The 25,933-nt window shown below is 48.7% G+C and overlaps 1 protein-coding gene and 1 pseudogene across 4 annotated transcripts in view; one reads left to right on the top strand and one right to left on the bottom strand.

Moving 5' to 3' along the window:
• Positions 1-466: 466 nt before the first annotated feature.
• L3MBTL1 (L3MBTL histone methyl-lysine binding protein 1) overlaps positions 467-25,933 on the top strand; it is a 45,697-nt gene continuing 20,230 nt past the window's right edge. For 2 of the 4 annotated variants that reach the window (XM_037982759.2, XM_008016955.3), the window contains exons 1-11: positions 467-538; positions 6,628-6,773; positions 6,972-7,195; positions 7,715-7,856; positions 8,089-8,239; positions 8,372-8,495; positions 9,160-9,244; positions 22,499-22,587; positions 23,105-23,209; positions 24,125-24,260; positions 24,643-24,734. In XM_037982759.2, coding sequence (XP_037838687.2) covers positions 6,638-6,773; positions 6,972-7,195; positions 7,715-7,856; positions 8,089-8,239; positions 8,372-8,495; positions 9,160-9,244; positions 22,499-22,587; positions 23,105-23,209; positions 24,125-24,260; positions 24,643-24,734 — 1,284 coding nt within the window. In that variant the 5' untranslated portion in view covers positions 467-538; positions 6,628-6,637. The other 2 variants (XM_008016963.3, XM_073006491.1) reach the window with 2 other exon arrangements.
• On the bottom strand, positions 14,874-17,052 carry LOC103245782 (transmembrane protein 14C pseudogene; annotated as a pseudogene).

Below are 25,933 nucleotides of genomic sequence, written 5' to 3'. Positions count from 1 at the left end.
TCCTCTCTCCGGTCGCACGTGCCCTTCACCCTTCCCGAGGCCGTTTTTTTGACGCTCCTGAGCTCCCCTCCTCCAGGGGGGAGGGCAGGCGCGGTGGGAAGGCGTTGGACAGAGCAGACACTCGGTTGGGGTGCGTGCCCGGGTGCAGCCTCGTCTTTTGTCACTAACCACTCAGCTCGGTAGCCCTCCAGGCTGTCTTTTCGAGCTCCGCGATCTCCGCGCCCCGGCTCTGCTCTGCTAACTGTGATGCAGGGGTTCGGGGGGCAGGAAAAATCTCGACCCGCCACGCCCGTGCGGCAAACCTGTCCTAGGATGAGGGGGCAAAAGGCGCGCACAACCAGGGCCTCGAAGGCAGGCAAGAGGGCGCGAGCGCCACCGAAGCCTGGGCCTGCGCCTGGGCCCGGCAGATGTGCCCGGCGCTCGGGCCCCGCGCTCTGCGTCCTGCAGGGAGGCGGACCCGCCCCGCCGAGCGCGCAGGCGCGCGGCGCCGGACTTGGACCGTAGCTCCGCGCTGGGCGGCCACTGGCTGGCCGGGCAGGTAAGCACCCAGCGGCTCGTGGGCTCAGACCCTGCGGCCCCTGGGCGCCGCGCCACCCGACTCCGCCTAAGGCGGCGAGGGCTTGGGTCTGCGGCTCCGGCGTCTCGCTCCTTCCGAGCGCCTCCGGCGGGGGGCGCGGGCTGGGAATGAGGTTCGGGAAAACGCCGGGGAAAGCGGTCTGGGCGGAGCGCGCAGGGGGCCGGGCGGGTGCGGGGCTCCAGGCCCAGTCGACCCTACGGCGTGGCTTCGGGCTGCGATCAGGAGGGGCGAGGAGGGTGGAGGCTGCGTGTTTGGAGATATGCAATCAATTAAGAGTTTTTTATTAATGGAAAGGAGGTGTGGAGGGCGGGGTTTTGGTTTTCTTGGGAAATGAGTCATGTGGCAAACTTTCCTATTATTAATTTTCGATTTTTATAATGGAATATGGAATTTTCTCTCTCTTTTTTTTTTTTTTTTGGCGATAAAGAATAAAAAGAATTCCGCCATTTTGGCGTTTTAAAAAGTAACCGTTCTGCGGAACTGTTGGATCAGTGACCGCCTCGCCCGCCTTTGCCTATACCAGTCCCGGGAGGCTGGTGGCGGTTCCCGATCCTAGAACCCTGCGCTCAGTGCCGCTACCGTCCCCTCCTGCGTCCGGGAAGCAGCTGCGGCGAGGGGCGGGGCCGAGGCCCCAAGTTTGTGGCGCTCAGCTTCGCTGTGTGTTGTTTTCGGGGTAGCTGTCGAGGGCTCTACTCCCCACCCAACACCTATAGTAAGGGCATTTATTGGGCGTTTTTGTACACAAGGCCTTGGAAGGCAAGGGATTGAGGAAACCTTGTCAGACATGAAGAGAAAATACCCATGGACACATTCAGCCAATATATATTTATTGAGCATCTGCTATGTGCACGGCTCTGTGCTGGGGCTACAATGGTTGTTTTAGGTCGGGTCCCCTGGAGACAGACTCCGATAGCAATATTTGAGTGTAGGTTTATCGGAGTGCTCTTGGGAATATCACCAGTAGGGGAATGAAGGCGGGTTGGGCGGAGGAAGAAGGTGAACTGCTGATGTAGTCTCAACAGAGGCCTCAGCCTGACCTAATGGAAGCTCTGGAACTGACATGGCCCTGCAGAGGTGTTCCGAAGTAAGGCAGGGGGGTGGGGTCTCTACACCTCATAGCAACTTGTCATTGGCTGGCGGCTTCCAGGAGAGCGTTCAAGCCTGGTAGCTCTCTAGGCTCTGAGCAATTCCAGGAGAGGCTGACGGCAGAAGGCTGAAAACTTTTTTCAGTGTCCACCAGAAACCCAGACTCTTCTGAGTTCCCTCTCACTTCATGGCCGACTCCTTCTCAGTCTCTTTTCCTCTTCCCAACCTATAAATGTGGGTGTGCTCCAAGGTTCCCACTTTTTTCTTTATATTCAGTTATGTAGTTTTCTTTCTTTCTCTTTCTTTTCCTTTTCCTTTTCGTTTTCCTTTTTTCTTTTCTTTTTTCTCCTCCCTCCCTCCCTTCTTTTCTTTCTTTTTCTTTCTTTCTTTCTTTTTCTCCCCCCCTTCCTTCTTTCCTTTCCTTTCTTTCTTTCTCTCTGACAGGGTCTTGCTCTGTCGCCCAGGCTCGAGTGCAGTGGTGTGATCATAGCTCACTGCAGCCTTTACCTCCCAGGCTCAAGTAACCCTTCCGCCTCAGCCTCCCCAGTAGCTGGGACCACAGGGGTCCACCACCATGCTCAGCTAATTTTTAAAATTTTTTGTTGAGGCTGAGGCCTCACTGTGTTGGCCATGCTGGTCTCAAACTCCTGGGCTCAAGTGATCCTCCCACCTTGGCCTCCCAAAGTGCTAGGATTACAGGCATGAGCCACTGGGCCTCACCCCAGTTCTGTGTTTTTAAATGCCATCTACACATGCTGGTCTTCAAATTTATACCTCCAGCCCCAACCTCATCCATTATCTCCAGAATATAAGCTTCATGAGAGCATTTGATCATGTTTGTGACTGTAACCCCAGAGCACAGAATGGTGCTGACACCCACTTGGTCCTCCAATGCTTGCTGAAGGCAGCAAGCCCAAACAGAAAGGCAATCTTTAAATCCAGCTTCTGCAATAGACCTGAGATGTGACAGGTTTTGACACAGAGTGAAGTTCTTTTAGAAATAACCACATTCACTCTTAACTGTCAGTGTTTCAAATAAAAAGATTAACTCTATTTATTTGTTTATTTATTGAGACAGGGTCTCACTTTGTGACACAGGCTAGAGTGCAGTGGTACGATCTTGGCTCACTGCAACCTCCACCTCCTGGGTTCAAGGGATGCTCCTGTCTCAGCCTCCTGAGTAGCTGGGATAACAGGTGTTTGCCACCCTGCCCAGCTAAATTTTTGTATTTTTGGTAGAGATGGGGTTTCAAGATGTTTCCCAGGCTGGTTCTGAACTCCTGGCCTCAACTGATCTGCCTCCCTTGGCCTCCCAAAGTGTTGAGATTACAGGCGTGAGCCACCACACCTGGCCTGCCTGGCTAACTTTTGTACTTTTTTTTTTTTTTTTTTCCCTCGCTCTGTCGCCCAGGCTGGAGTGCAGTGGCTAGATCTCAGCTCACTGCAAGCTCCGCCTCCTGGGTTTACGCCATTCTCCTGCCTCAGCCTCCTGAGTAGCTGGGACTACAGGCGCCCGCCACCTTGCCCGGCTAGTTTTTTGTATTTTTTTAGTAGAGACAGGGTTTCACCGTGTTAGCCAGGATGGTCTCGATCTCCTGACCTCGTGATCCGCCCGTCTCAGCCTCCCAAAGTGCTGGGATTACAGGCTTGAGCCACCGCGCCCCGCCTACTTTTGTACTTTTGTAGAGATGGGGTTTCACCATGTTGCCCAGGCTGGTCTCCAATTCGTGAGCTCAAAGCGATCCACCTACTTTGGCCTCCCAAAGTGCTGGGATTATAGGCGTGAGCCACCACGTCCAGCCTAACTCTATTTAAAGGTATTTAAAATAGTACAAGTACTTCAGCTGTGCAAAGCAAATTGGAGTTGAAATTCAGGGAATTATGTTTTATAACTTTTTTTTCTTTTTTCTCTTTTTTTTTTTTTTTTTTTTTTTTTTTTTGAGATGGAGTCTTGTTCTGTTGCCCAGGCTGGAGTACAGTGGCATGATCTTGGCTTACCGCAACTTCCACCTCCTGGGTTCAAGCAATTCTCCTGCCTCAGCCTCCCAAGTAGCTGGGATTACAGGCGCCTGCCCCCACGCCCAACTAATTTTTTTGTATTTTTAGTAGCAATGGGGTTTCACCATGTTGGTCCGGCTGGTCTCGAACTCCTGACCTCAGGTGATGTACCTGCCTCGGCTTCCCAAAGTGCTGGGATTACAGGTGTGAGCCCCTGCACCCAGCTAATTTTTTTTTTTTCTTTAGAGACAGGGTCTCGCTCTGTCACCTAGACCAGAGTACAGTGGTGAGATCATGGCTCGCTGCAGCCTTCACCTCCCAGGCTCGAGTAATCCTCCTGCTCAGCCTCTGGAGTAGCTGGGACTACAGGCATATACTACAACACCTGGCTAATTTTTATTTTTTTAATTTTTTATAGAGACAGGGTCTCCCTGTGTTGCCTAGGCTGGCCTTGAGCTCTTGGGCTCAAGCAGTCCTCCCACCTCAGCCTCCAAAGTGCTGGGATTACAGGTGTGAGCCACTGCATTGGACCCATACAGTGTTTTGTTTGCTTTTGTTTTTTGAGATGGAGTCTTGCTCTGTCTCCCAGGCTGGAGTACAGTGGCACGATCTCGGCTCACTGCAGCCTCCACCCTCCACCTCCCAGGTTCAAGCGATTCTCCTGCCCCAGCCTCCCCAGTAGCTGGGATTACAGGCACATGCCACCAAGCTGGCCCCATACACTGTTTTTTATTAACAAGTTCAAGTTACTGAAATCCAACACAAGTACTTATTAAGCACCTACTATGTGCCACATACTAAGTGTTGGGGATATAGCAATGAACAAGACAGACAGTCAGCATTTATGTCGAGATGACTGATCAAACACAGAAATAAATGAAGATCACTTTTGATTATAATGAAGGATGAGAAAGAAAGAAATATATAATAGTAATGAGACAGCTAGTGGTGGGAAGGGGTGAGGGGTATGCTGCTGCTTTAAATTCCTTGGTCAGGCCGAGCTCGATGGCTCACGCCTATAAACCCAGCACTTTGGGAGACCGAGGTGGGCAGATCACCTGAGGTCAGGAGTTTCAGACCAACCTGGCCAACATGGTGAAACCCCGTCTCTACTAAAAATACAAAAATTAGCCAGGCTATGTGGTGTGTACCTGTAATCCCACCTAGTCAGGAGGCTGAGGTAGGAGAATTGCTTGAACCCTGGAGGCAGAGGTTGCAGTGAGCCGAGATGGTACCACTGCACTCCAGCCTGGGCAACAGAGCGAGACTCCATCTCAAAAAAAAAAAAAAAAAATTGCTTGGTAAGGAAAGACCTCTTCTGAGGAGGTGACTATTGAATTGAGGACTGGAGGATGGGAAGGAGCCAGTTAAGCAGAGAGCTTGGGAAAGGGCGTTCCAGGGGTAGGGAACAGCAAGGGCAAAGGCTGTGAGTGGGAATGTTGGTCAAGCAATAGAAGGAAACCAGACTCTGTTGACTGGAGAGAACAGGGGAAGAGTGGCATAGGATGAGGCCAGAGGGAAAAGCAGAGGTCAGATTTTCTAGGGCAAAGCACTTTGATTTTACTCTAAGGGCAACAGAGAGCCATTGAAGAATTTAGATAGGGAAATTATGTGATTTGGTTTATGTTTTTAAAGTTTTTCTTACTGGGGAGTAGACTGTAGGGGTGCAGGAAAGGAAGCAGGGAAATGGGCTAGAAGGCAATTTCAGAAGTCCAAAGAGAGCTGCTATTGGCTGGGACCAGCATGGCAGCAATGGAGATGGAGAGAAGTGGTTAGACCTTCAGTGTGTTTTGGAGGTAGCACTGACAGGCCAAGCTGTGCTGTCCAATACAATAGTCATGGCTACTGTCGCTATTTATTTTCTTATTTATTGTCAGAGACAGGGTCTCGCTGTGTTGCCCAAGCTAGCCTCAAACTCCTGGGCTTAAGCCATCCTCCCGGGTCAGCCTCCAGAAAACTTGGGACTACAGGCATGCACCACTGTAACTACCTTCTGGTAACTTTTAAATTTAACTAAAATAAAATAAAATTAAATTAAAATAAAAAATTCAGTTCCTCAGTCATAGTAGCCCATTTCAAGTGCTCAGTAGCCACATGTGGCTAGTGGCTACTGTGTTGGACAGTTTAGGTATTGGACATTCTCATTATCACAGAAAATTCTACTGGACAGTGCTGGTAAGGCAAGTAGGACAGTGGTCAGTATATTTTAGGTGCTGAGTAAATAGATATTAAGTATATTCTTTGTATCTCTAGGTCTTTTTCTTTATGTTTTTACCTGTTGAATGAACTCTATGAAATGCCTCTACTGCCTTTGCGTTATTAAAACAAAATCACGTACTGACTTGACTGCATTTTCGTACACTACGTCTTTGCTCTTCAGATGCGTACATTTGTTCAGCAGATATCTCAGTGCCCACCCTGTGCTTGGGGTTGGAGGGAGTGGTGGACAGGGCCATAAAAGAACATGATCAGGAAAGATCCCACCTCCCAGGAAGATGAACCCTGTGTGGGTGAAGGAATACCTGGTATTTGAGGTCTCTGAATCCCCAGAGGGAGGACAGAGTGATTCTAGTGGGGATAGAGGTAGGGTCAAGAAAAAGGTGAGTTTGGATGTGGCCTGGGCTGTGTCCTGGAGACAACTGGCCAGACAGAACTTTGACCCGAGTCATGCTCCCCAGAGTCAGTTCTGTACATCACAGTTTACAAAGTACCCTCACACATGCCACCCTACCCATCCTTACCATCCTTACAGAGACTGGGGAGGTGCAGGACCTGGCCAGAACAGGAGCCAGACCTGATGCTGGTCTTGAAGACACCCTACTCCCCACAGGACTGAGGCCTTTCTCTGCAGGTTACGGGTTTGAAGGTGGCCAGCTTCTCAAAGAAGCCCCATCCCTTCACATCTCCATTGCTTCTGTAACAAAGGTCCCCACCTGATCACCCTGGGGACTGTGTTTGGCTTGTAGGCCTGCCAGGATGGAGGGGCATGCTGAAATGGAGATGCTGAGGACACTGAAGGGGCCTTCCACAGGGGAGGTCAGCGTGCACTTGGTGGCCAGAGACAGCCCCGGTTCTGGTCCTCACCTGCCCGCAACTGCCTTTATCATTCCAGGTGAGTCAACCTAGGGTAGGAGGCTGGGAAGGAAGAGCATCTCTGTACTTGCACAAGCAAGTATGGATCCTGGAGAGGGGATGACTGTTTTCACTCTCCTCCACCTGCCTTCCTTCACATGCCTACACATGCATGGCAGGATTGAGGCAGGGCCACTAGACTCACCCGTGTCGTGTCTATTTGTATATCTGTTTACAGCCAGCTCGGCCAACCGCGGCCTGCCCAGCAGTGCCCTGGATGTGTCTTGCTTTCCCCGGGAGCCAATCCATGTGGGTACCCCGGAGCAAGTGGCCGGCAGCGAACCGGTTCCTGCCACTGTCCTGCCGCAGCTTAGTGCCGGGCCGGCCAGCTCCAGCAGCAGCACAGTGCGGATACTGGAATGGACAGAGGCCGCGGCCCCGCCCCCTGGGGGCGGCCTGCGGGTCAGTGTCTGTGGGGATTGGCTAAGCCTCGTAAACCACAGCCATGGGGCGGGGCTTGCGGGCCCGGAGGCCGGACCTGAGGCGGAAGCGGGGGAAGCTGGCTAAAATGATGGGCCCTAGGGGTGGGCTTTGAGTGAGGGACTCTAGGGGCGTGGCTTGAGTTGAAGCACTCCTAGGCCCTGGGGACCATGGGGGCGTGGCTTAGAGTGAGGCACTCTGGGACTGGGCCTGTGGGTGTCTGGGGGCGTGGCTTAGAGTGGGGCACTCTGGGCCTGTGGTAGTTTGGGGGCGTGGCTTAGAGTGGGGCACCGTGGGACTGGACCCCGCAGGTGCTTGGGGGCGTAGCCTGGAGTGAGGGTTTGGCTGGTATAGCTTGGAGTGAGGTGCCCTGGCATGGAGTCTTGAGGCCTGCTGAGGGCGTGAGCTGGCATGAGGCGACAAGAGGGCCATGGCCCCGACGCCGAGGTGGGTCAAGGGCCCGTACGGGAGTCGCAATCCTCAGACCCTCCCGCGCTCCAGTTCCGGATAAGCGAGTACAAGCCGCTGAACATGGCGGGAGTGGAGCAGCCCCCGAACCCCGAGCTGCTGCAGGAAGGCGTGACCGAATACGAAGATGGCGGGGCCCCTGCTGGAGATGGCGAGGCGGGCCCCCTACAAGCGGGTAGGAGCCCCGCTCCCCAGGCCCTGAGCTGGGCCCTGTGCGGGTGGGGTGAGGCCTGAGCCCCAGGAGGACCGGGGGCGGGGCCCAGGGTGGTCCTTGGGTGGAGAAGGCTGGAGGAGGCCATCCGATGCGGAGATGGACTGAGGCGGAGGCAGGGTCTGAGGGGGCGTGGGCGGAGCCTGAGTGTGGCTGCAGTGGGGAGGGAGGCCTGAGGCCCATTTGGTCCCCGCAGAGGACCACCCCCAGAATCCTCCAGAAGATCCCAATCAGGACCCCCCAGAGGATGATAGCACCTGTCAGTGCCAGGCGTGTGGGCCTCACCAAGCCGCGGGTCCAGATCTTGGTTCCTCTAATGATGGCTGCCCTCAACTGTTCCAGGAGCGGTAAGGGGAGGAGGTCGCAGCCCTACTCGCTCTGCCTTCAGCCCCCAAAGCCTCATTCCTGTTCAGGGGTTAGGAGAGGGGCTGGGTGGTGCAGGGCGGGTAGTTCTTTCTCTAAGGCTGGCCCTTCCTCAGGTCAGTCATAGTGGAGAACTCCTCAGGCTCCACCAGCGCTTCTGAGCTCCTCAAACCCGTGAAGAAGAGGAAGCGCAGGGAATACCAGAGCCTATCAGAGGAGGAGTCGGAGCCAGAGGCCATGGTAGGAAGAGAGCAGTGGGGAAGGGAGGGGGAAGCTATAGCTTATGCCTCAATTCCCACTGTCGCCTCCATCGATCCAGATTATGGAGCTGGGCCAGAGAAGACACGCATAATGACCCACTCATCATATTTGGGGGTCCCATCCTGAGTCAGGTCTTATACCTGGTTGGAGGGAAATGAATTAATCACTCTCCTGATTTTCCAGAGCTCTCATCTCAGTTTAGTGTCAAGGTTAAGACATAGTCATGTGAACTAGTACCCAAAGTACATGTGCAGGCGGCTGGAAAACTCCATCACTGGGGTCCAGTACCTAGGCCAAAGGCCAAGGAACACCCAGGGCTCTAGCTGCAGAAGCTGGAAGGGACAGAGCATGAATTCTACTGGGCATGTAAGAGCATCACAAAGGAAGTTTTTGTGTACCAGATAACAAGGAAAGTTGTAGTCAGGCTGTTTAGGATATGCATGCTCATGTGAGTCTGTGCTCAAGTGATAGGAGGATGTCTGCTGGAGCCACACTCCTGCTGGCAGCCTAGAAGAAATTCTGCCTGTTTGGGGCGGAATACCACATGGCCAGAGAGCCAGGTAGGGGCCAGGATCAGACGCTAGCTAGCACTTCATCCCAAACCATGAGGAGAAGAAACTGGGATCAGGCTTGCCTTCTACAGGAGAAGCAAGAAGAAGAAAAGGACCCAGAGGGACAACCCACCGCTAGCACCCTGGAGAGTGAGGAGTGGAGCAGCAGCCAGCCTGGTACGATGGCCTGTGTGTATATATTCGTATGTGCCTTTGAAGGTGTGAGGCTGGGAGTGTGGGTTATGATTGTGATGGCAGGTTGTACATACATAAATGAGCATGAGTTAGTGTGTGTGAAAGAGAGAGAGACAGTGAGAGGCTGTTTTGGGTTTGTGTATTAGTGTATGTGTGTTCTTGGGGGTTATATCATGTGTTTGTTTATCCTCTATTACCCAGTCATGACTAGGCCCCAGTGCCAGGGAGATCTTGGCTCAATTTTTGAAGACTTGAGTAGCTTTTACTGGCACCACATGTCATTGCTTCTCTTTAGTGGTAGGGCAAGCCTGCACTGGTCATTGGTCTGACATTCCTGTTTGGAACCCTATTCTCACTCTTTGATTCTAAGAAAAATGGAACAGAGGTCATTCATATCTCCAACCTTGAGGCCTTCTCTATTACCATCTCCACATTCCCCTATGACAACTGTCAACTGTAGCTAAGTAGCATTGTCATACTTGTAATCACATAGATACTATGTAGCAATTTGTTTAATGTCTCTCCTCCGCCCTCAAAACCATCAACACAAGGACGGTATCTAGGTTTTTTTTCTTTTTTAAAATTTTTTAAATTAAAATTTTTGGAGGGTGACAGGGTCTTGCTCTATTGGCCAGGCTGGAGTACAGTGGTACAAACACAGCTCACTGAAGCCTTGACCTCCTGGGCTTGAGCAATCTTCCCACTTCAACCTCCTGAGTAGCTGGGACCACAGGTGCATACCGCCATGCATGGCTAATTTTTAAAATTTTTTAAATAGAGATGGGGATCTTACTTTGTTGCTCAAGGTGGTCTTGATCTCCTGGGCTCAAGTGACCCTCCTGCCTAGGTTTCCCAAAGTTCTGGGATTACAGGTGTGAGGTACCACACCTGACCCTCTTTTTTTTTTTTTTTTGAGATGGAGTTTTGCTCTGTTGCCCAGGCTGGAGTGCAGTGGCACAATCTCAGCTCGCTGCAACCTCCGCCTCCCAGGTTCACGCCATTCTCATGCCTCAGCCTCCCAAGTAGCTGGAACTACAGGTGCCTGCCACCACGCCTGGCTATTTTTTTATATTTTTAGTAGAGATGGGGTTTCAATGTGTTAGCCAGGAAGGTCTCGATCTCCTGACCTCATGATCCGCCCGCCTCAGCCTCCCAAAGTGCTGGGATTACAGGTGTGAGCCAACGTGCCCGGCCTGGTCTCGAACGCTTGACCTCAGGTTATCTGCCCACCTCAGCCTCCCAAGTGGTGGGATTACAGGCATGAGCCAAGGCACCTAGTCTTTTTCTTAATTTTTATTTTGGATTTAAGAGGTGGAGTTTCACTCTATTGCCCAAGCTGGTGTGTAGGGCTATTCACAGACACACTAGAGCCTTGGACTCCTGGGCTCAAGGGATCCTCCTGCCCCAACCTCCTGAGTAGCAGGGATTATAGGCATGGGCCATTGCACTTGGTTCTTGTATCTGTTTTATTAATCATTGTATCCCTGGTGCTTAGCTAGAGTCTGGTATGGAATAGGTTCTCAATCAGTGTTTGTTCAGTGGAGGAATGGATGATTTGTATGTTGATGGTTTCTCTTGGACTATGGCTTAGTTGCCTCAGTCACTGTCTTTCCCGTCCTACAGAGAACCAGACAGATGAGGTCATTTCTTAGGACATTATCCTGCCTTGATGGATCCAGTCCCAGCTGGAGGAGCCCAATCTGCACCCAGGGCTCTGAACTTTATAGTGCCTCTTCCAACTTCTGCCCATTGTAACCAGACCAGAATTTCACTGTTGTGTCTCACCTATGGTATTCATATCAGAAGGCAAAGGTTTAGCTCGCTTTGGTTTATGGCCTCTTAAGACTTATGCAGAGGAAAGAAGCAGTGTGTTAACTACTGTTGGCTCAACTGCTCTATCTTGCTTAGATAAATAGATTCGTAAATCAACATTCTTTCAGCTGGGTCCTGTTGACCAGTGCAAAGTTATCTTTGGATGCGCACTACTCACCGCCTCAACTGTCAATAGTAGTGTGACATTTCCCCCAGTGCTTTTGTTTTGTTTTTTTTTTCCAAGGAAAGAAACTCTATCAGTAGACAGAAGTTTGCATCTATGACTGAAATGTTTTCTACTCATTTTCAGAGTCTTCTGACAAAAGAATCTAGGGGGTTGGAATGGGGGTTGGGATTGCTTGAGTTTCTTGTATCTATGTTGGATCTATACTCTATTTGGCAGTTTGATGGCCAGCTGTTCAATTCATGTGACGCAGACCTGACATACCTAGTGCTGACAGAGTGCTCCAATAGTTTAAGAGTTAAAAACGTGTGACTCGTGTGCCCATTTGAGCCTTCTCTCTCATAGATCTTCTCCTTTTTGATAACCATGTTTCGTAAATGATCATTTTCTAACACACACCATTGCAAGTTTCTACAGCTTACTTAGTCGTTCATAGATATTCTGATTGTGGTAACAGTTATAGTAGTCCCCTTTTATCTGCAGGGAATATATTCCAAGAACCCCAGTGGACGCTTGAAACTATGGATAGTACTGAACCCTATAGATACTGTGTTTTTTCCTATCCATACCTACAATAAAGGTATGATAAATAATATACTTTAAGGCCGGGCACGGCGCTCATGCCTGTAATCCCAGCACTTTGAGAGGCCGAGGAGGGCAGATCATGAGGTCAGGAGTTTGAGACCAGCCTGGCCAACATGGTGAAACCCCATCTCTACTAAAAATACAGAAAAAAGAAAAATAGCCAGGCGTGGTGGCTCACTCCTGTAATGTCAGCTACTTGGGAGGCTGAGACAGGAGAATTGCTTGAACCCAGGAGGAGGAGGTTGCAGTGAGCTGAGATTGCACCACTGCACTCCAGCCTAGGCAACAGAGCAAGACTCTGTCTTGGGGGAATAAAATTTAAAAAATGATACGCTTTAAGGCTAGGCATGGTACCTGTAATCCCAGCACTTTGGGAGACTGAGGTGGGTGGATCACTTGAGCTCAGGAATTCGAGACCAGCCTGGGCAACATGGTAAAACCCTGTCTCTGCAAAAAATACAAATATTAGCTGGGCATGGTGGTGAGCATCTGTGGTCCTAGCTACTCAGGAGGCTGGGGCTGGAAAATCGCTTGAACCCAGGAGGCAGAGGTTGCAGTGAGCCGAGAGTGCACCACTGCACTCTACCCTGTGTGACAGAACGAAACCCTGACTCAAAACAAAACAAAAAAAAAGCTGGGCTCGGTGGCTCACTCCTGTAATCTCAGCACTTTGGGAGGCCGAGGCGGGCGGATCACCTGAGGTTGGGAGTTCGAGACCAGCCTGACCAACATGGAGAAACCCCATCTCTACTAAAAATACAAAATTAGCTGGGCATGGTAGCGTATGCCTGTAATCCCAGCTACTCGGGAGTCTGAGGCAGGAGAATCGCTTAAACCCAGGAGGTGGAGGTTGCGGTGAGTCGAGATCATGATATTGCACTCTAGCCTAGGCAACAAGAGTGAAACTCTGTCTCAAAAAAAAAAAAGAAAAGAAAAAGAGATGGGGTCTTGCTGTATTGCCAAGGCTGAAGTACAGTGGTGATTCACAATACAGTCATAGCACATTGTAGCCTCAAACTCCTGGGCTCAAGGGATCCTTCTACCTGAGCCTTCTGAGTAACTGGGACTACAGGCAACCTGCTCTTGCTTTTTTTTTAATGGGGCCTTTTTTTTTTTTTTTTTTTTTTTTTTTTTTTTTTTTTTTTTTTTTTGAGACGGAGTCTCGCTCTGTCGCCCAGGCTGGAGTGCAGTGGCCGGATCTCAGCTCACTGCAAGCTCCGCCTCCCAGGTTCACGCCATTCTCCTGCCTCAGCCTCCCGAGTAGCTGGGACTACAGGCGCCCGCCACCTCGCCCGGCTAGTTTTTTGTATTTTTAGTAGAGACGGCGTTTCACCATGTTAGCCAGGATGGTCTCGATCTCCTGACCTCGTGATCCGCCCGTCTCGGCCTCCCAAAGTGCTGGGATTACAGGCTTGAGCCACCACGCCCGGCCAATGGTGTCTTTTAAGGAGCAGAAAATTCATTTTGGTGATGCCCAATTTGTCAATTTTTAATGATTAGTGCTTTTTCCATACATTTTTATAAGGTACCGGTTCTTAATAGCTTTATTGAGATATAATTCACATACCATACAATTCATCCATTTGAAGTATACAATTCAGTGGGGTTTTTTTGTTTGTTTGTTTACTCGCAGAGTTCTGTAACTATCACCACCACAATAAATTTTAAAACATTTCCATCACTCCCAAAAGAAGTCCCATATCTATTAGCCATCATTCCCCCTAAACTCCCTCCAGTCCTAGGCCACCAGCATTCTGCTTGCTGTATACCAGATTTGCCTATTTTGGACATTTCGTGTAAATGGAATTACGTATTGTGGTTTTTTATGCCTGGCTCTTCACTTAGCACAATGTTTTCAAGGTTTACATATTTTAGGCTGTATGTGCTTCTTTTATTGCTGAATAATATTCCATTGTATGGGCATACCACACTTTGTTTATTCCTCAGTTGATGGACATATGGGTTGCTTCTACTTTTGTGCTATTATGAATAATGCCAGTATGAACATTTGTATACAAGTTTTTGTGTGGACATATGGACTCATTTTTCTTGGGTATATACTTAGGGGCGGAATTGTTCAGCCATATGGTAACTCCATGTTTAGCCTTTTGAGGAACTGTCACACTGTTTTTCAAAGTGTCTGTACCATTATACATTCCCACCAGCAGTATATGAGGATTCCAGTTTATCCCCATCTTTACCAATGCTTGTTATTATCTTTTTTATTATGGTCATTCTAGAGGTTATCAAGTGGTATCTCATTGTAGTTTTGATTTGCATTTCCCTGATGGCTAATGATGTTAGCATGTTTACATGTGCTTATTTGCCATTTATATATTTTCTTTGGAGAAATGTCTATTCAGATCCTTGCCCATTTTTAAATTGGGTGTGAAAAACAGATTTTATATTGAAATACAAGGACTGCCATAAGGAGTTGGTGAGCAAGTTGAGAATAGGAGTGTGTAATTCAGTACCAGACATGGATCAGTATGCCACTTAAAGCAACACTGACTTAACTGTGGTCCTTAATCTAAGTTTACATGCAAAATTCTGTGACTTGTTTATGTGAGTTGTCCATGACTTTCATCACATTTTCAAAAAGGGTCCATTTATACTTCCTAGAAACCAAAGGTAATTTTAATGGCTGACGCCAGGTAAACAATAGACTATAACATTTTGGAGTCCAGCCTCTTCAGTTTGGTGTTCCCAGGCGTAGATCCCTATAAGGCACATGTTAAACATAAATATCAGACTCTTGGTTAAACTTTCAGTGTCTTAAAATGAACTGATTATGAATTGGCTAACCATGTTCTATAGGAGAGAGGCAAACACACAAATATCTCTGTAGCAAATTGAGAGCAAAAAGACCCAGCACATAGTAGTACCCTGAGGACTGCTTGTAATTAATTGGCTCTTCTTGAATCTTGGCATTCTGTTCTTCCCTTTACATTTTCTGTCTTTTCTGTAGACATTGTAGCGAAAGGTCTGACTAGAACCATTAATTTTTGAATTATCTGTACTGAAGTAACTGATAGTATGCTGAAGAAGCTTCCTGAGGGAATGAGAAGAAAGGAAAGAAGGTAGGAGGGAAGTACTGTGTTCGTTTCTAGGTTTGCACCATTGAGGAGCAGGGTTGAGGCAGGAGGAGGAAGAAGAATAGAACGAAGAGAGTGGGTAAGAAAGAAATGACAAGATGGAATGGGTGGTGGGCAGCACATGAAGATCAAGGGTTGAAGAATAAGAATAGGTCATTGGATTTTGACCTTAGTAACTGAAGAGAGCAATTTCACTAGTGTGTAGAGGTAGGCATGAGACTAGGTGATTAAGTAAAGGAAGTCATCAAAAGGGTGGAAAGTTCATAATACCCCCTTTTAATTATTTTATTTTTTATCATTATTTTTAGAGACAGGGTCTTACTATGTTGCCCAGACTGGCCTTCAACTACTGAGTGCAAGTGATCCTCCTGCCTCAGCCTTCTGAGTTCTGGGACTGCAGGCATACACCACTGCACCTGGCTCCCCTTTTTTATTTATAGTAAACTTTATTTTCATTGATACTCCATTTAACATAATTTCAAAGTAGCTCTGTGCCCTAAGATGAGCGAAAGAACAGATATCCTAAATATCATAAGAGATTTTTTTCACACTGTTCCTCTGAGCACAGCATGAGGTTTCAGAGCCCCCATTGTTGCCACGTAACATTTTATTCCTTGAGATTTCATCTACAAGATAGAGAAAGAGGCCAGCTGCAGTGACTTACGCTTATAATCCCAGCACTTTGGGAGGCCGAGGCAGGTGGATCACGAGGTCAGGAGATCGAGATCATCCTGGCCAACATGGTGAAACCCCATCTCTACTAAAAATACAACAATCAGCAAGGCGTGGTGATGGGCCCCTGTAGTCCCAGCTACTCAGGAGGCTGAGGCAGGAGAATCGCTTGAACCTGTGAGGCGGAAGTTGCAGTGAACTGAGATCGTGCCACTGCACTCCAGTCTGGGTGACAGAGCAAAACTCTGTCTCAAAAAAATGATACAGAAAGAAGATATAACATCAATACACAATAATTAAACTGTATTAGGGGTTGTAATGGTGACTGAGTTTTTCCCTGCTAAGTTTGGTGTCTTTCTTTTTTTTTTTTTTGAGACAAGATCTGGCTTGATCACCCAGGCTGGAGTGCAGTGGTGCGATGTCCGCTCACTGTGACCTCCGCCTGTAAGGCTCAAACCATCCTCCCTCCTTAGCCTTCTGATTAGTTGGGACTACAGTCGCACACCACCATGCCTGGCTAATTTTTGTATTTTTGTAGAGACAGGGTTCCGCCATGTTGCCCAGGCTAGTCCAAACTCAGGATCTCAAGCTATCCGTCCGCCTTGGCCTCCCAAAGTGCTAGGATTATAGGCATGAGCCACTGCGCCTGGCCAATAGTGTCTTGTCTTTTCTAAAGTAAAGTGTCAGATGGCCGGGCCTGGTAGCTCACCTCTGTAATCCCAGCACTTTAGTAGGCCGAGGCAGGTGGATCACTTGAGCTCAGGAGTTTGAGAACAGCCTGGTCAACATGGTGAGCCCCATCGCTAATAAGAATACAAAAAAAAAAAAAAATTAGCTGGGCATGATGGAGCACACCTGTGATCCCAGCTACTCAGGAGATTGAGGCAGGAGAATCACTTGAACCCGGGAAACAGAGGTTTCAGTGAGCCGAGATCTGCCACTGTACTCCAGCCTGGGTGACAGAATGAGACCCTGTCTCAAAATAATAATAATAATAAAAGAAGTAAAATGTCAGAATATGCAAAAGTGCTGCTCTTATTTCTGTTAATACCTTGAAAATAGTGGAAGTTTGGAGATTTTTAATTCTTCAAGAGTCCAAGCTGGGAAATGACTACTACTGATGGGGTTTGTTCAACGTACCGATTCCAGCTTGGCAACCATCAGCAAACTGGTACCTGCAATTAAACCTGGAGACATAAATTTTCCAGAATGGTAGAATCTCATTCCCATAATGCCAGCCAAGGTCTCAGATGTAGCTAGGAAAACCCAAGCATCCCTTGGATCCTGAAAGCTGATAAGCACCCAGGCCTGTTAAATCCCCAGAGAGGAATGGCATTCTACCTGCTTTTGCATAGTCAGTGATGCCTCCAGAGGCAACCAGTGCTGCCTAGCCAACAGCCAAACCAGTACAAAGGCACTTGTGGACCGTTATCCTGCGACATTGTTCTCTTCTCACCTGTGCAGACAGGAGACTGTAGCAGGCCTGCACTTGGACTGCTCTCCTGAAGGTCTGCACTGGTCAGCAAGATCCCCTTATCCTTTTAGTATCTGTAGGACATTTTTAAATTTCTCTTATTTTCTTTTTATTTTTAACTTTTTTCAAAGATAGCAACAGGGGAGGCCAAAGTGGGCGAATCGCCTGAGGTTAGGAGTTCAAGATCAGCCTGGCCAATATGGTGAAACCCCATCTCTACATTTCTGGAAGTGGAGAGAGGAAAAATACAAAAAATTAGCTGGGCATGGTGGCGCATGCCTGTAATCCCAGCTACTCGGGAGGCTGAGGCAGGAGAATCGCTTGAACCCAGGAGGCGGAGGTTACAGTGAGCTGAGATTGCGCCACCACACTCCAACCTGGGTGACAGAGTGAGACTCCATCTCCAAAAAAAAAAAAGATAGAAACAGGATGTCACTATGTTGCCCCCAGGCTGGTCTGGAACTCCTGGCCTTAAGCAATCCTCCCACCTCAGCCTCCCAGAGTCTGTCTTTGTTTATTAATCAGTCTTTCCAGAAATGTACTAATTTTATTTGTCTTTTAAAATTTTTATTTCCATTTTCTTTGGGTTAATTTTACTTTTCTAACTTCATGAGACAGATTTATTTTGATTTTTAAATTTCATTAATTTTAGCCATCCTCCTTTTCTAATATGTTTATTTAAGGCTGTCATTTTCCTCTAAATATTGCTTTGGCTGCATCTCAGTTTTTGATATGTAGTTATTTCCATCATTGTTCTCTTATTTAACAAATACTAAGTGCCTCCTATGTACCAGATAGTGGGCTAGATGCTAAGAGTTCTGAGTAAGCAAAACAGTACTAGCACTTAATGAGCTCATAATCTAGTTGCAGAAATAGATATGTCAACAAATTATTGTGTAACCATATAATAAGTGTTATGTGTGAGGTGTGTAAATACAAAGGGCTGTCACAGAATAAACTCTGCCTGCTGAAGTATAGAAAGGCTCCATGGGGTAGATGGGATGATATTTCATCCATCCATCCATTCATCCATCCATCCATCCGTATGGTCATTTAACAAGCATTTGTTGTGCATCTGTTTTATGTAAAGTCTTGTGCTAGGTGCTGGAACTATGGCTACGTCTTGAAGGATGTGAAAAAGATAGGACAATGGAACAAGGTGGGGGTGGGATTTTAAAGCAGAAGTATCAACCTATGCAAAGGCACAGACACACAGGGGCATGGAAATGCATGATGAAGCTGGCCTGATGGGGAGTAGCTAGTTCACTGGCACTGTGTGTGGTGTGGAAAGGTGTTTAGATTTTTGGGTTTTGGGTTGGAAATGAGAAGCCATGGAACTTAAAGCAAAGAAAATAAACAGGTTTTTTATTTGATATGTATTCTGGCAGTAGAATAAGGGTGAGGCAGAGACCAGTTAAGAGGCTTTTGGACTAGGTTCAAAGCAAGGACAGTAAATGTGGAGAGATTGATATGGATCCAAGAGATACCTAGGAGTTGGAATCAGTAGAACGTAAGGATCCTGGGGAGTTTAAAAAAAAAAAAAAAAACCGGCATAAATGATGACTTCCAAGTTTCTGGCTTGCGTGACTGGATGAATGGACGGTGGTGTCATTGACTAGGGTAACGAATACCGAAAGGGCTACAGGCTTTGGCAGAGAAGTTACAAGTTTCATTTTAGATCAGGCTGAGCTTGCCAAAGAAAGTGCTATCCAAGAGCATCTGGTCTAAGGAAGCAGGAATAAACAAAGGAGCATTTCTGGAACTGGAGAGAGAATCATTGCCACCACTAGCCAATATGGTACCTTTGTACAAGTTATAAAAAAAAGTACTTCTCGGCCAGGCACAATGGCTCACGCCTGTAATCCCAGCACTTTGGGAGGCCGAGGCGGGCGGATCACGGGGTCAGGAGATCGAGACCATCCTGGCTAACACGGTGAAACCCCGTCTCTACTAAAAATACAAAAAATTACCCGGGCATGGTGGCGGCACCTGTAGTCCCAGCTACACAGGAGGCTGAGGAAGGAGAATGGCGTGAACCTGGGAGGTGGAGGTTGCGGTGAGCCGAGATCGCGCCACTGCACTCCAGCCTGGGCGATAGAGTGAGATTCCGTCTCAAAAAAAAAAAAAAGAAAAAAAAAGAAAAGTACTTCTCCTGGGCAGACCAGTTAGAAAAGGGCAACCTTTCTTCACAATAGAGTCAGCCACCTGGCTTGGTAGAAAGTCCCGGCTGGATTTCAGCCCCGTTCACTCCCTTGGCTGGGTACCTATATACAGTGCACAGATTGTACAACTATACACAGGAGCCTTGGGACTTACTTGGATTTGGGGATGTGCCTAAGGGCTCAGCCCATTGTTTACCAATAGGAAAAGGAGGCAGGAAACTGAATTTGGCTGGGGGCTTGATCAGGGAAGGAATCTAGTAATTGCTGAAGGATTTGGTGGTCAGGCCTCTTTCCAGTGGATTACATTGAATCTCTGTCCTCACCTGTGAAAGGGGTTACTATGAGCCCTCTCTATCATCTCAGGGCATTATGAGGACTCAGGGAGACCATGTATATGAAGTGTTTCAGGCATCTCTGTACCCCCAATGTCTAGTACCAGACATGGCACACAGGTTTAACCACTAAATGGTAAAAGGAATGGCTAAGGTCAAATGAAGAGGTGCATAATGGTAAACTGAAGAATGTATGCTTGGTAAGTGTTGTGACTAGTGAGTGAATATGAAGGTAGTACAGACCCAGGGAAGGACATCTTCAGGGGACCAGTGGTAAGAGATAGTGGCAGATAGAGGGTGCTGTCAGAGGTGTCTGCTGTGGCATGGGGATCTCAGAGCTTGGCCTCTGGAGTATGGGTAAAGGGAAGCAAACTGAGAATTGAAGCACCAAAGAGCAGCAGAGGTGCCTGAGACAAGAAATCTGGCAGGTAGTCAGCCCCTTAACTGATGTTACGGTTTGGGAAGAGTGAGGCAAAAAGAAGAAAGTCATCCAGGGAGGAAGAAATGACTGTTGGGAAGGGTTCTGTCATAGTAGAAGAAATTTGGGAAAAGTGAAGACGTCTTGTTGTATGCATGGTGATGTGGAATCCCAGTGGCAATAAACAGCAGGATGATGGCATCCTGAAGTCTACTCTCTCTTCTCTTTTCCCTACTCAGTAAGAATGGGTGAAGACTGAGTGGAGAACTGGAGGGTTTCTTGAGGGAACATAGTAGGTGATATGTTCTAAGGGACAATCCAGGTTTTACTCAGGACAAAGGATAGCCAGAAGAGATGAGCTGTAGATTGGTGTCCACATAGGTCCCTGAGAGTTTGATAGCTTGCTTGATCCGTTGATGAACAAAATACCTTCTGTGGCCCAACTGGATCAGGCAGTTGAGATCTCAAGGTTTGGTACAGTGACTGAGGAATTTAGGCAGCTGCAAGACAGGTGCTTCTAGGCCAAGTGCAGTGGTTCACACCTGTAATGCCAACACTTTGGGAGGCCAAGGCAGGTGGATCACCTGAGGTCAGGAGTTTGAGACCAGCCTGTCCAACATGGTGAAACCCAGTCTCTACTAAAGATTTTAAAAATAGCCGCACGTAGTGGTGGGCACCTGTGATCCCTACTAGGAGGCTGAGGTAGGAGAATTGCTTGAACCTGGGAGGCAGAAGCTGCAGTGAGCTGAGATTGCACCACTGCACTCCAGCCTGGGCGACAGAGTGAGACTGTGTCTCAAAACAAAACAAACAAACAACAAAAACAAAAACAGGTGCCTCTAGCCACTTACGTCCCAACTAAAGCAAAAAGGGAAAAAAAACATCTTCCTGAGAGACAGACCACTCCAAGCCTGAATTATCCAGGGCAGTAGCCAAGAGAAGCAGAGAAAAGCAAAGCTACAATCCAGTCCTACAGACTTAGTGAAGACCCAGGAAGCACTGGTAACAGAAGTACAGCGTTCTGTATTTCATAAGGATCTTTTATACATAGATCTGACTTAATCATCATAGTGATCCTGTATGGTGGATATCTGCATTTCACAGATGAGAAAATAGAAGTGTAGAAGTTTCTAGAAGAAGCTGGAGCCATTTACCTAAGGGATATGAATTGATTCTTGTGAGTTGTTACCTCTTTAGTTGTCTGTAGCCTTCAGCTGGAGACAGTTCATGCTGATCTGGTCAACCTACATGTAACTGGCTATTCTAGCCTTTAAAGGGTGTTTGTCCTCTGTTAGAGGCTAGGACTCCACCTTAGGTTAGATTGAAGGTGCTGCAGGGGAGTTCATCTCCCTCCCCAGGACCCTGAGACTTGGAGGCATGGACAGGACCTGGGCTTAGGCCCTGACCATAGTGTATGTGTGTGAGTATATGTGTGTGCACATAGGCTGTGTGTCTGGGAGGGCTGTGGAATTCAGTGTATCCACTCTGGAGGCGCCCACCAAGCACACATATGCACATTTGTGTAAGTCTCTGTAAGTGTTCAGGGGAAGAAGAATAAAAAAAGTGGGTTTTTTTTTTTTTTTGAGACGGGGGCTCCCTCTGTCACCCAGACTGGAGTGTAGCCGCATGTTCTCAGCTCACTGCAGCCTCCACCTCCCGGGTTCAAGCAATTCTGCCTCAACCTCCAAAGTGGTTGGGACTACAGATGTATGCCACCACGACTGGATAATTTTTGGCTTTTTGTTTGTTTTTTGAGACGGAGTCTCACCCTGTCGCCCAGGCAGGAGTGCAGTGGTGTGATCTCAGCTCACTGCAATTTCTGCCTCCCAGGTTCAAGCAATTCTCCTGCCTCAGCCTCCCGAGTAGGTGGGATTACAGGCATGTACCACCACGCCCAACTAATTTTTGTATTTTTAGTGGAGACGGGGTTTCACCATGTTGTCCAGGCCGGTCTCAAACTCCTAACCTCAAAGTGATTCACCTGCCTCAGCCTCCCAAAGTGCTGGGATTATAGCTGTGAGCCACCATGCCCAGCCGTGTTTCTTATTTCTCCCAGCTGTTCCACTTCTTCCTATTTTCTTGTTTTCCCTCTCATTTCTTTTTTTCCTCTCCTTTCCTTGTGAGTTTAGATGGCATTATGACTAAGTTCTCTGGCACACGACTTGTCACTCAGCTTTGTCATGTCAGAGGACAGGGTTCCTCTGTGGCTGAGACTTTGAAACTTCAGTCAGTTGCTGAATGATCCAGAGTAGTTCTGCTGACAGTGGCCTGAGGGGGTAGGGGGGAAGTGACGGGCAGAATTTGGTTTAGCCTCACTTGAGACCAAGCCTTCCCCCAGCCCCCTGTGTCTGGCACCATCATGGTGGGTGGGACCAGAGGGTACATGTAAATACAGACAAAGGTTTGTTTTGGGGATGAAGGTAGAGCTTGGTCAGGGGAAGCTGAAGAAGGTCATACATCAGGAGCAGCCCAGGAGTTAGCCTGTCTGTCCCCTTTCCACAGCAACAGGTGAGAAGAAGGAAGGCTGGTCGTGGGAATCCTACCTAGAGGAGCAGAAGGCCATTACTGCCCCAGTCAGCCTCTTCCAGGACGTGAGTTGGACAATTTCCCCCTAGGAAGAGCTTGTCTTCCCAGTCCAGGGACACACCACCAAACTTAGGCCTTCTGGCGTTTTCTGTGTCAGGCATGCCTCAGTGGACTGGCAGAATAGAAAGGGAGAGACTGTTTAGGGGCCCAGAGTGGAAAAGGGCCCGCCATAAGGGGCTGGCAGGGTGGAAAGAAATAGAGAGGTGGAAGCTAGGCTCCCCCATCACTGGGCCTGCAGACTTTTGAGTTCTGGTGACTTCTACTCAATTCAGCATTGATCTTTCCATGACTTTGGTGAGAGGGAGTCCTTGGTGAGTCCAGCCCTGACTCACCCACATTTTTCAAGGGACCTGGGAGATATTCTCTCTCTCTCTAGATCCCTGAAGTAACGATCCCCAAATAAGTTGCCCCTTTGGAAATACCAGGCGGGTGGGGCCTAAAGGCAGCTCCTTCACCCCAAGCCCACTAGGCAAGGATAAGGCTGGATGGAAGCTGGGTCCTCTCCACTCTGTGCGTTGACAGTCCCAGGCAGTCACTCACAACAAGAATGGCTTCAAACTGGGCATGAAGTTGGAAGGCATTGACCCTCAACACCCGTCCATGTACTTCATCCTCACTGTGGCTGAGGTGAGCTGGGGCTTGGTACCACCTTTCTGATGATGTCTCTCAGTGTAGATTGATGGATCTTGCTGGGGACATAGAAGGAAACACCTCCCTCCCCTCAGAGCACACACAATCTAGTAGGGGATTAAGTTGGAATACATAGAAAGCTTAAAAGAAAAAAACCACATGGAGTGTCATGGGTCAGTCCTATTACTGGATGAATGTATACTGTCCACTCTGGGAAAGCTTGAGGAGATCCCGAGGGCCAGGGATGTTGGCGTGAGTCAAACAAGGTCCTTGTCCTCTAGGAGCTCACAGTTGTCTGGGGAATCAGCCAAATAAACATATCAGTGACATGCCATGGGAGTGGCAACAGACTTGAGCTGGGAGGCACAGCTGGATCAGATCTGTCTGAGGAGCAGGAAAAGCATAGAGGAAGGGCCTCCTTTGCAGAGTCTTGAGAGAGAAGTTGTGAATAAGGAGGGAGCTCCAGGCAGAAGGAGCAAAGTGGGCAAAAGCCCTGGGGCATGGAACAGACTGCTACCCTCAAGGAATTGCTATTAGCTCAGCAAGACTGGAAGCAGAGTGTGAGTGGGGAGCAGTGAGAGAAGGTAGCAGAGGGAACAGTCATCAGGAGCCCTCAGCAGTCCTGAGCCTTGGTGGCTGCCCTCAGAATTCTGTCCAGGGCTCAAAAGGGCAGGAGACTCTCATAGGGTCCACCTCCCTTGTATCCAGAACTCAGGGCTCATGAGTACACGAATTGTCCTCACTGCAGAATAGGACAGGATGGGGTACACCTGGGAGGAAAGAAAGGTGGGGTTGGGGAACCTACTAGCATTAGAGCTTCTGAGACCACCAGACTGGGCCAGGAGAGGTGAGGGAGGTGGAGAGTAGGGCATCTCCTGACATTGGAGTCCCTGATTCCCCTCATGGGGCCAGGTATGTGGCTATCGCCTACGCCTGCACTTTGATGGGTATTCTGAGTGCCATGACTTCTGGGTCAATGCCAACTCCCCTGACATTCACCCTGCTGGCTGGTTTGAGAAGACGGGGCACAAGCTGCAGCCTCCGAAAGGTAAGGCCTAGCTGGGTTGGTCACAGTGAGGCAGTGAGTCCTCAGACCCTTTGCTTCTTCCCCTTGGGTCCCCTGGCTTCCAACTCGTTTGTTTTCTGACCCTGTACGCTGTTCCAAAGTCAGCCTTTCTTCATCGCATCCTGATGACTCTACCCTGGGGCCAAGTTGACCAGGAGCCCTAGGACTTCCGCTTTGCACTTGCCATTTGAGTGTCCGCTCAAGTCGTGTCCTGCTTCAGTAGTCGGGGATCCCCGGGCAAGTTCTTGAGGGCTGGGGGAGGGTGGTCCTCAGGCATGCCTGATTCTGCTGCTTCACTGTGGGGTGCCCTCGCCGTGGCCCAGACTCTGCACGGCGCTCTGTTCATCCCCCTCGAGGGGCCTAGGTTACAAGGAGGAGGAGTTCAGCTGGAGCCAGTACCTGCGCAGCACAAGAGCTCAGGCTGCCCCCAAGCACCTGTTTGTGAGCCAGAGCCACGTGAGTGCCCCTAAGTGAGAGTGGATGTCACCCCCAAGTCCCAGAGTCACTGCAGCTGGCCCAGGGTATCTGACTCATCAGAAGGAATTTAATCTACTGGTTCTTTCAGCTTTGTTCTGATCTCTCATATCAGATGGGGAGGGGCATAGCTGGGCAGGGTCCAGGGCCAGAGATGGGACGCTGGTTATAGGTTTTTCCCTCCCTCCTTTGCTACTGCAGATATCCTGTCCTCACATCCCCTTGGAGCCCCTGACCCACTACCCTAGTCTGAGCACTGAGATATCATTGCTCATGTATTCTTGCTTTGGTTTGCTCCGCAGTTCTTTGGTGTAAGGTCAATGCCTCTATTCTGGGAGCTTCTTTTTTCTTCCTTTTGCCCAACATTGAGATTCCTCCATTTATTTCCAACAATTCATCCCTTGTCCTTTCCTCTGTTCAAGGCAGCTGGCAGCTTATCCAGCAGTTAAAGTATCTCACATAATCCCAACCAAAAGGCCTAGGATATATAGGGAGCTCCCATTAAAAATATTATACTGGGTTGGGCGCGGTGGCTCATGCCCGTAATCCCAGCACTTTGGGAGACTGAGGCGGGTGGATCACCTGAGGTCAGGAGTTCAACACCAGCCTGGCCAACATGGTGAAACCCCGTCTCTACTAAAAATAGAAAAAATGAGCTGGGCGTGGTGTTGGGCATCTGTAATCCCAGCTACTCAGGAGGCTGAGGCAGGAGAATCGCTTGAACCTGGGAGGCGGAAGTTGCAGTGAGCCAAGATCGCGCCATTGCTCTCCGGTCTCAGCAACAAGTACGAAACTCCATCTCAAAAAAGAAAAGTGTATGTTTATATATCTATATATCTATATATATATATCAATCATACTGGCTGGGCGCGGTGGCTCACACCTGTAATTCCAGTACTTTGGGAGGCTGAGGCGGGAGGATCACTTGAGCCTAGGAGTTTGAGACCAGCGCAGGCAACATAGTGAGACCCTATCTATATTAAAAAATGTCATTAAATTAGCTGGGCATGGTGGCACGTGCCTGTAGTCCTAGCTACTACAGTAGCTAGCTGAGGTGGGAGGATTGTTTGAGCCCAGGAATTCAAGGCTACAGCAAGCTGTGATTGTACCACTGCACCCCAGCCTGGGCAACAGAGTGAGACCCTGTGTCTAAAAAGAAACAACCATATTGCATGTCTAGA

The sequence above is a fragment of the Chlorocebus sabaeus genome, chromosome 2 (genome assembly GCF_047675955.1).
Source record: "Chlorocebus sabaeus isolate Y175 chromosome 2, mChlSab1.0.hap1, whole genome shotgun sequence".
Taxonomy (NCBI): domain Eukaryota; kingdom Metazoa; phylum Chordata; class Mammalia; order Primates; family Cercopithecidae; genus Chlorocebus; species Chlorocebus sabaeus.
This window is presented reverse-complemented; position numbering and strand designations above follow the sequence as displayed.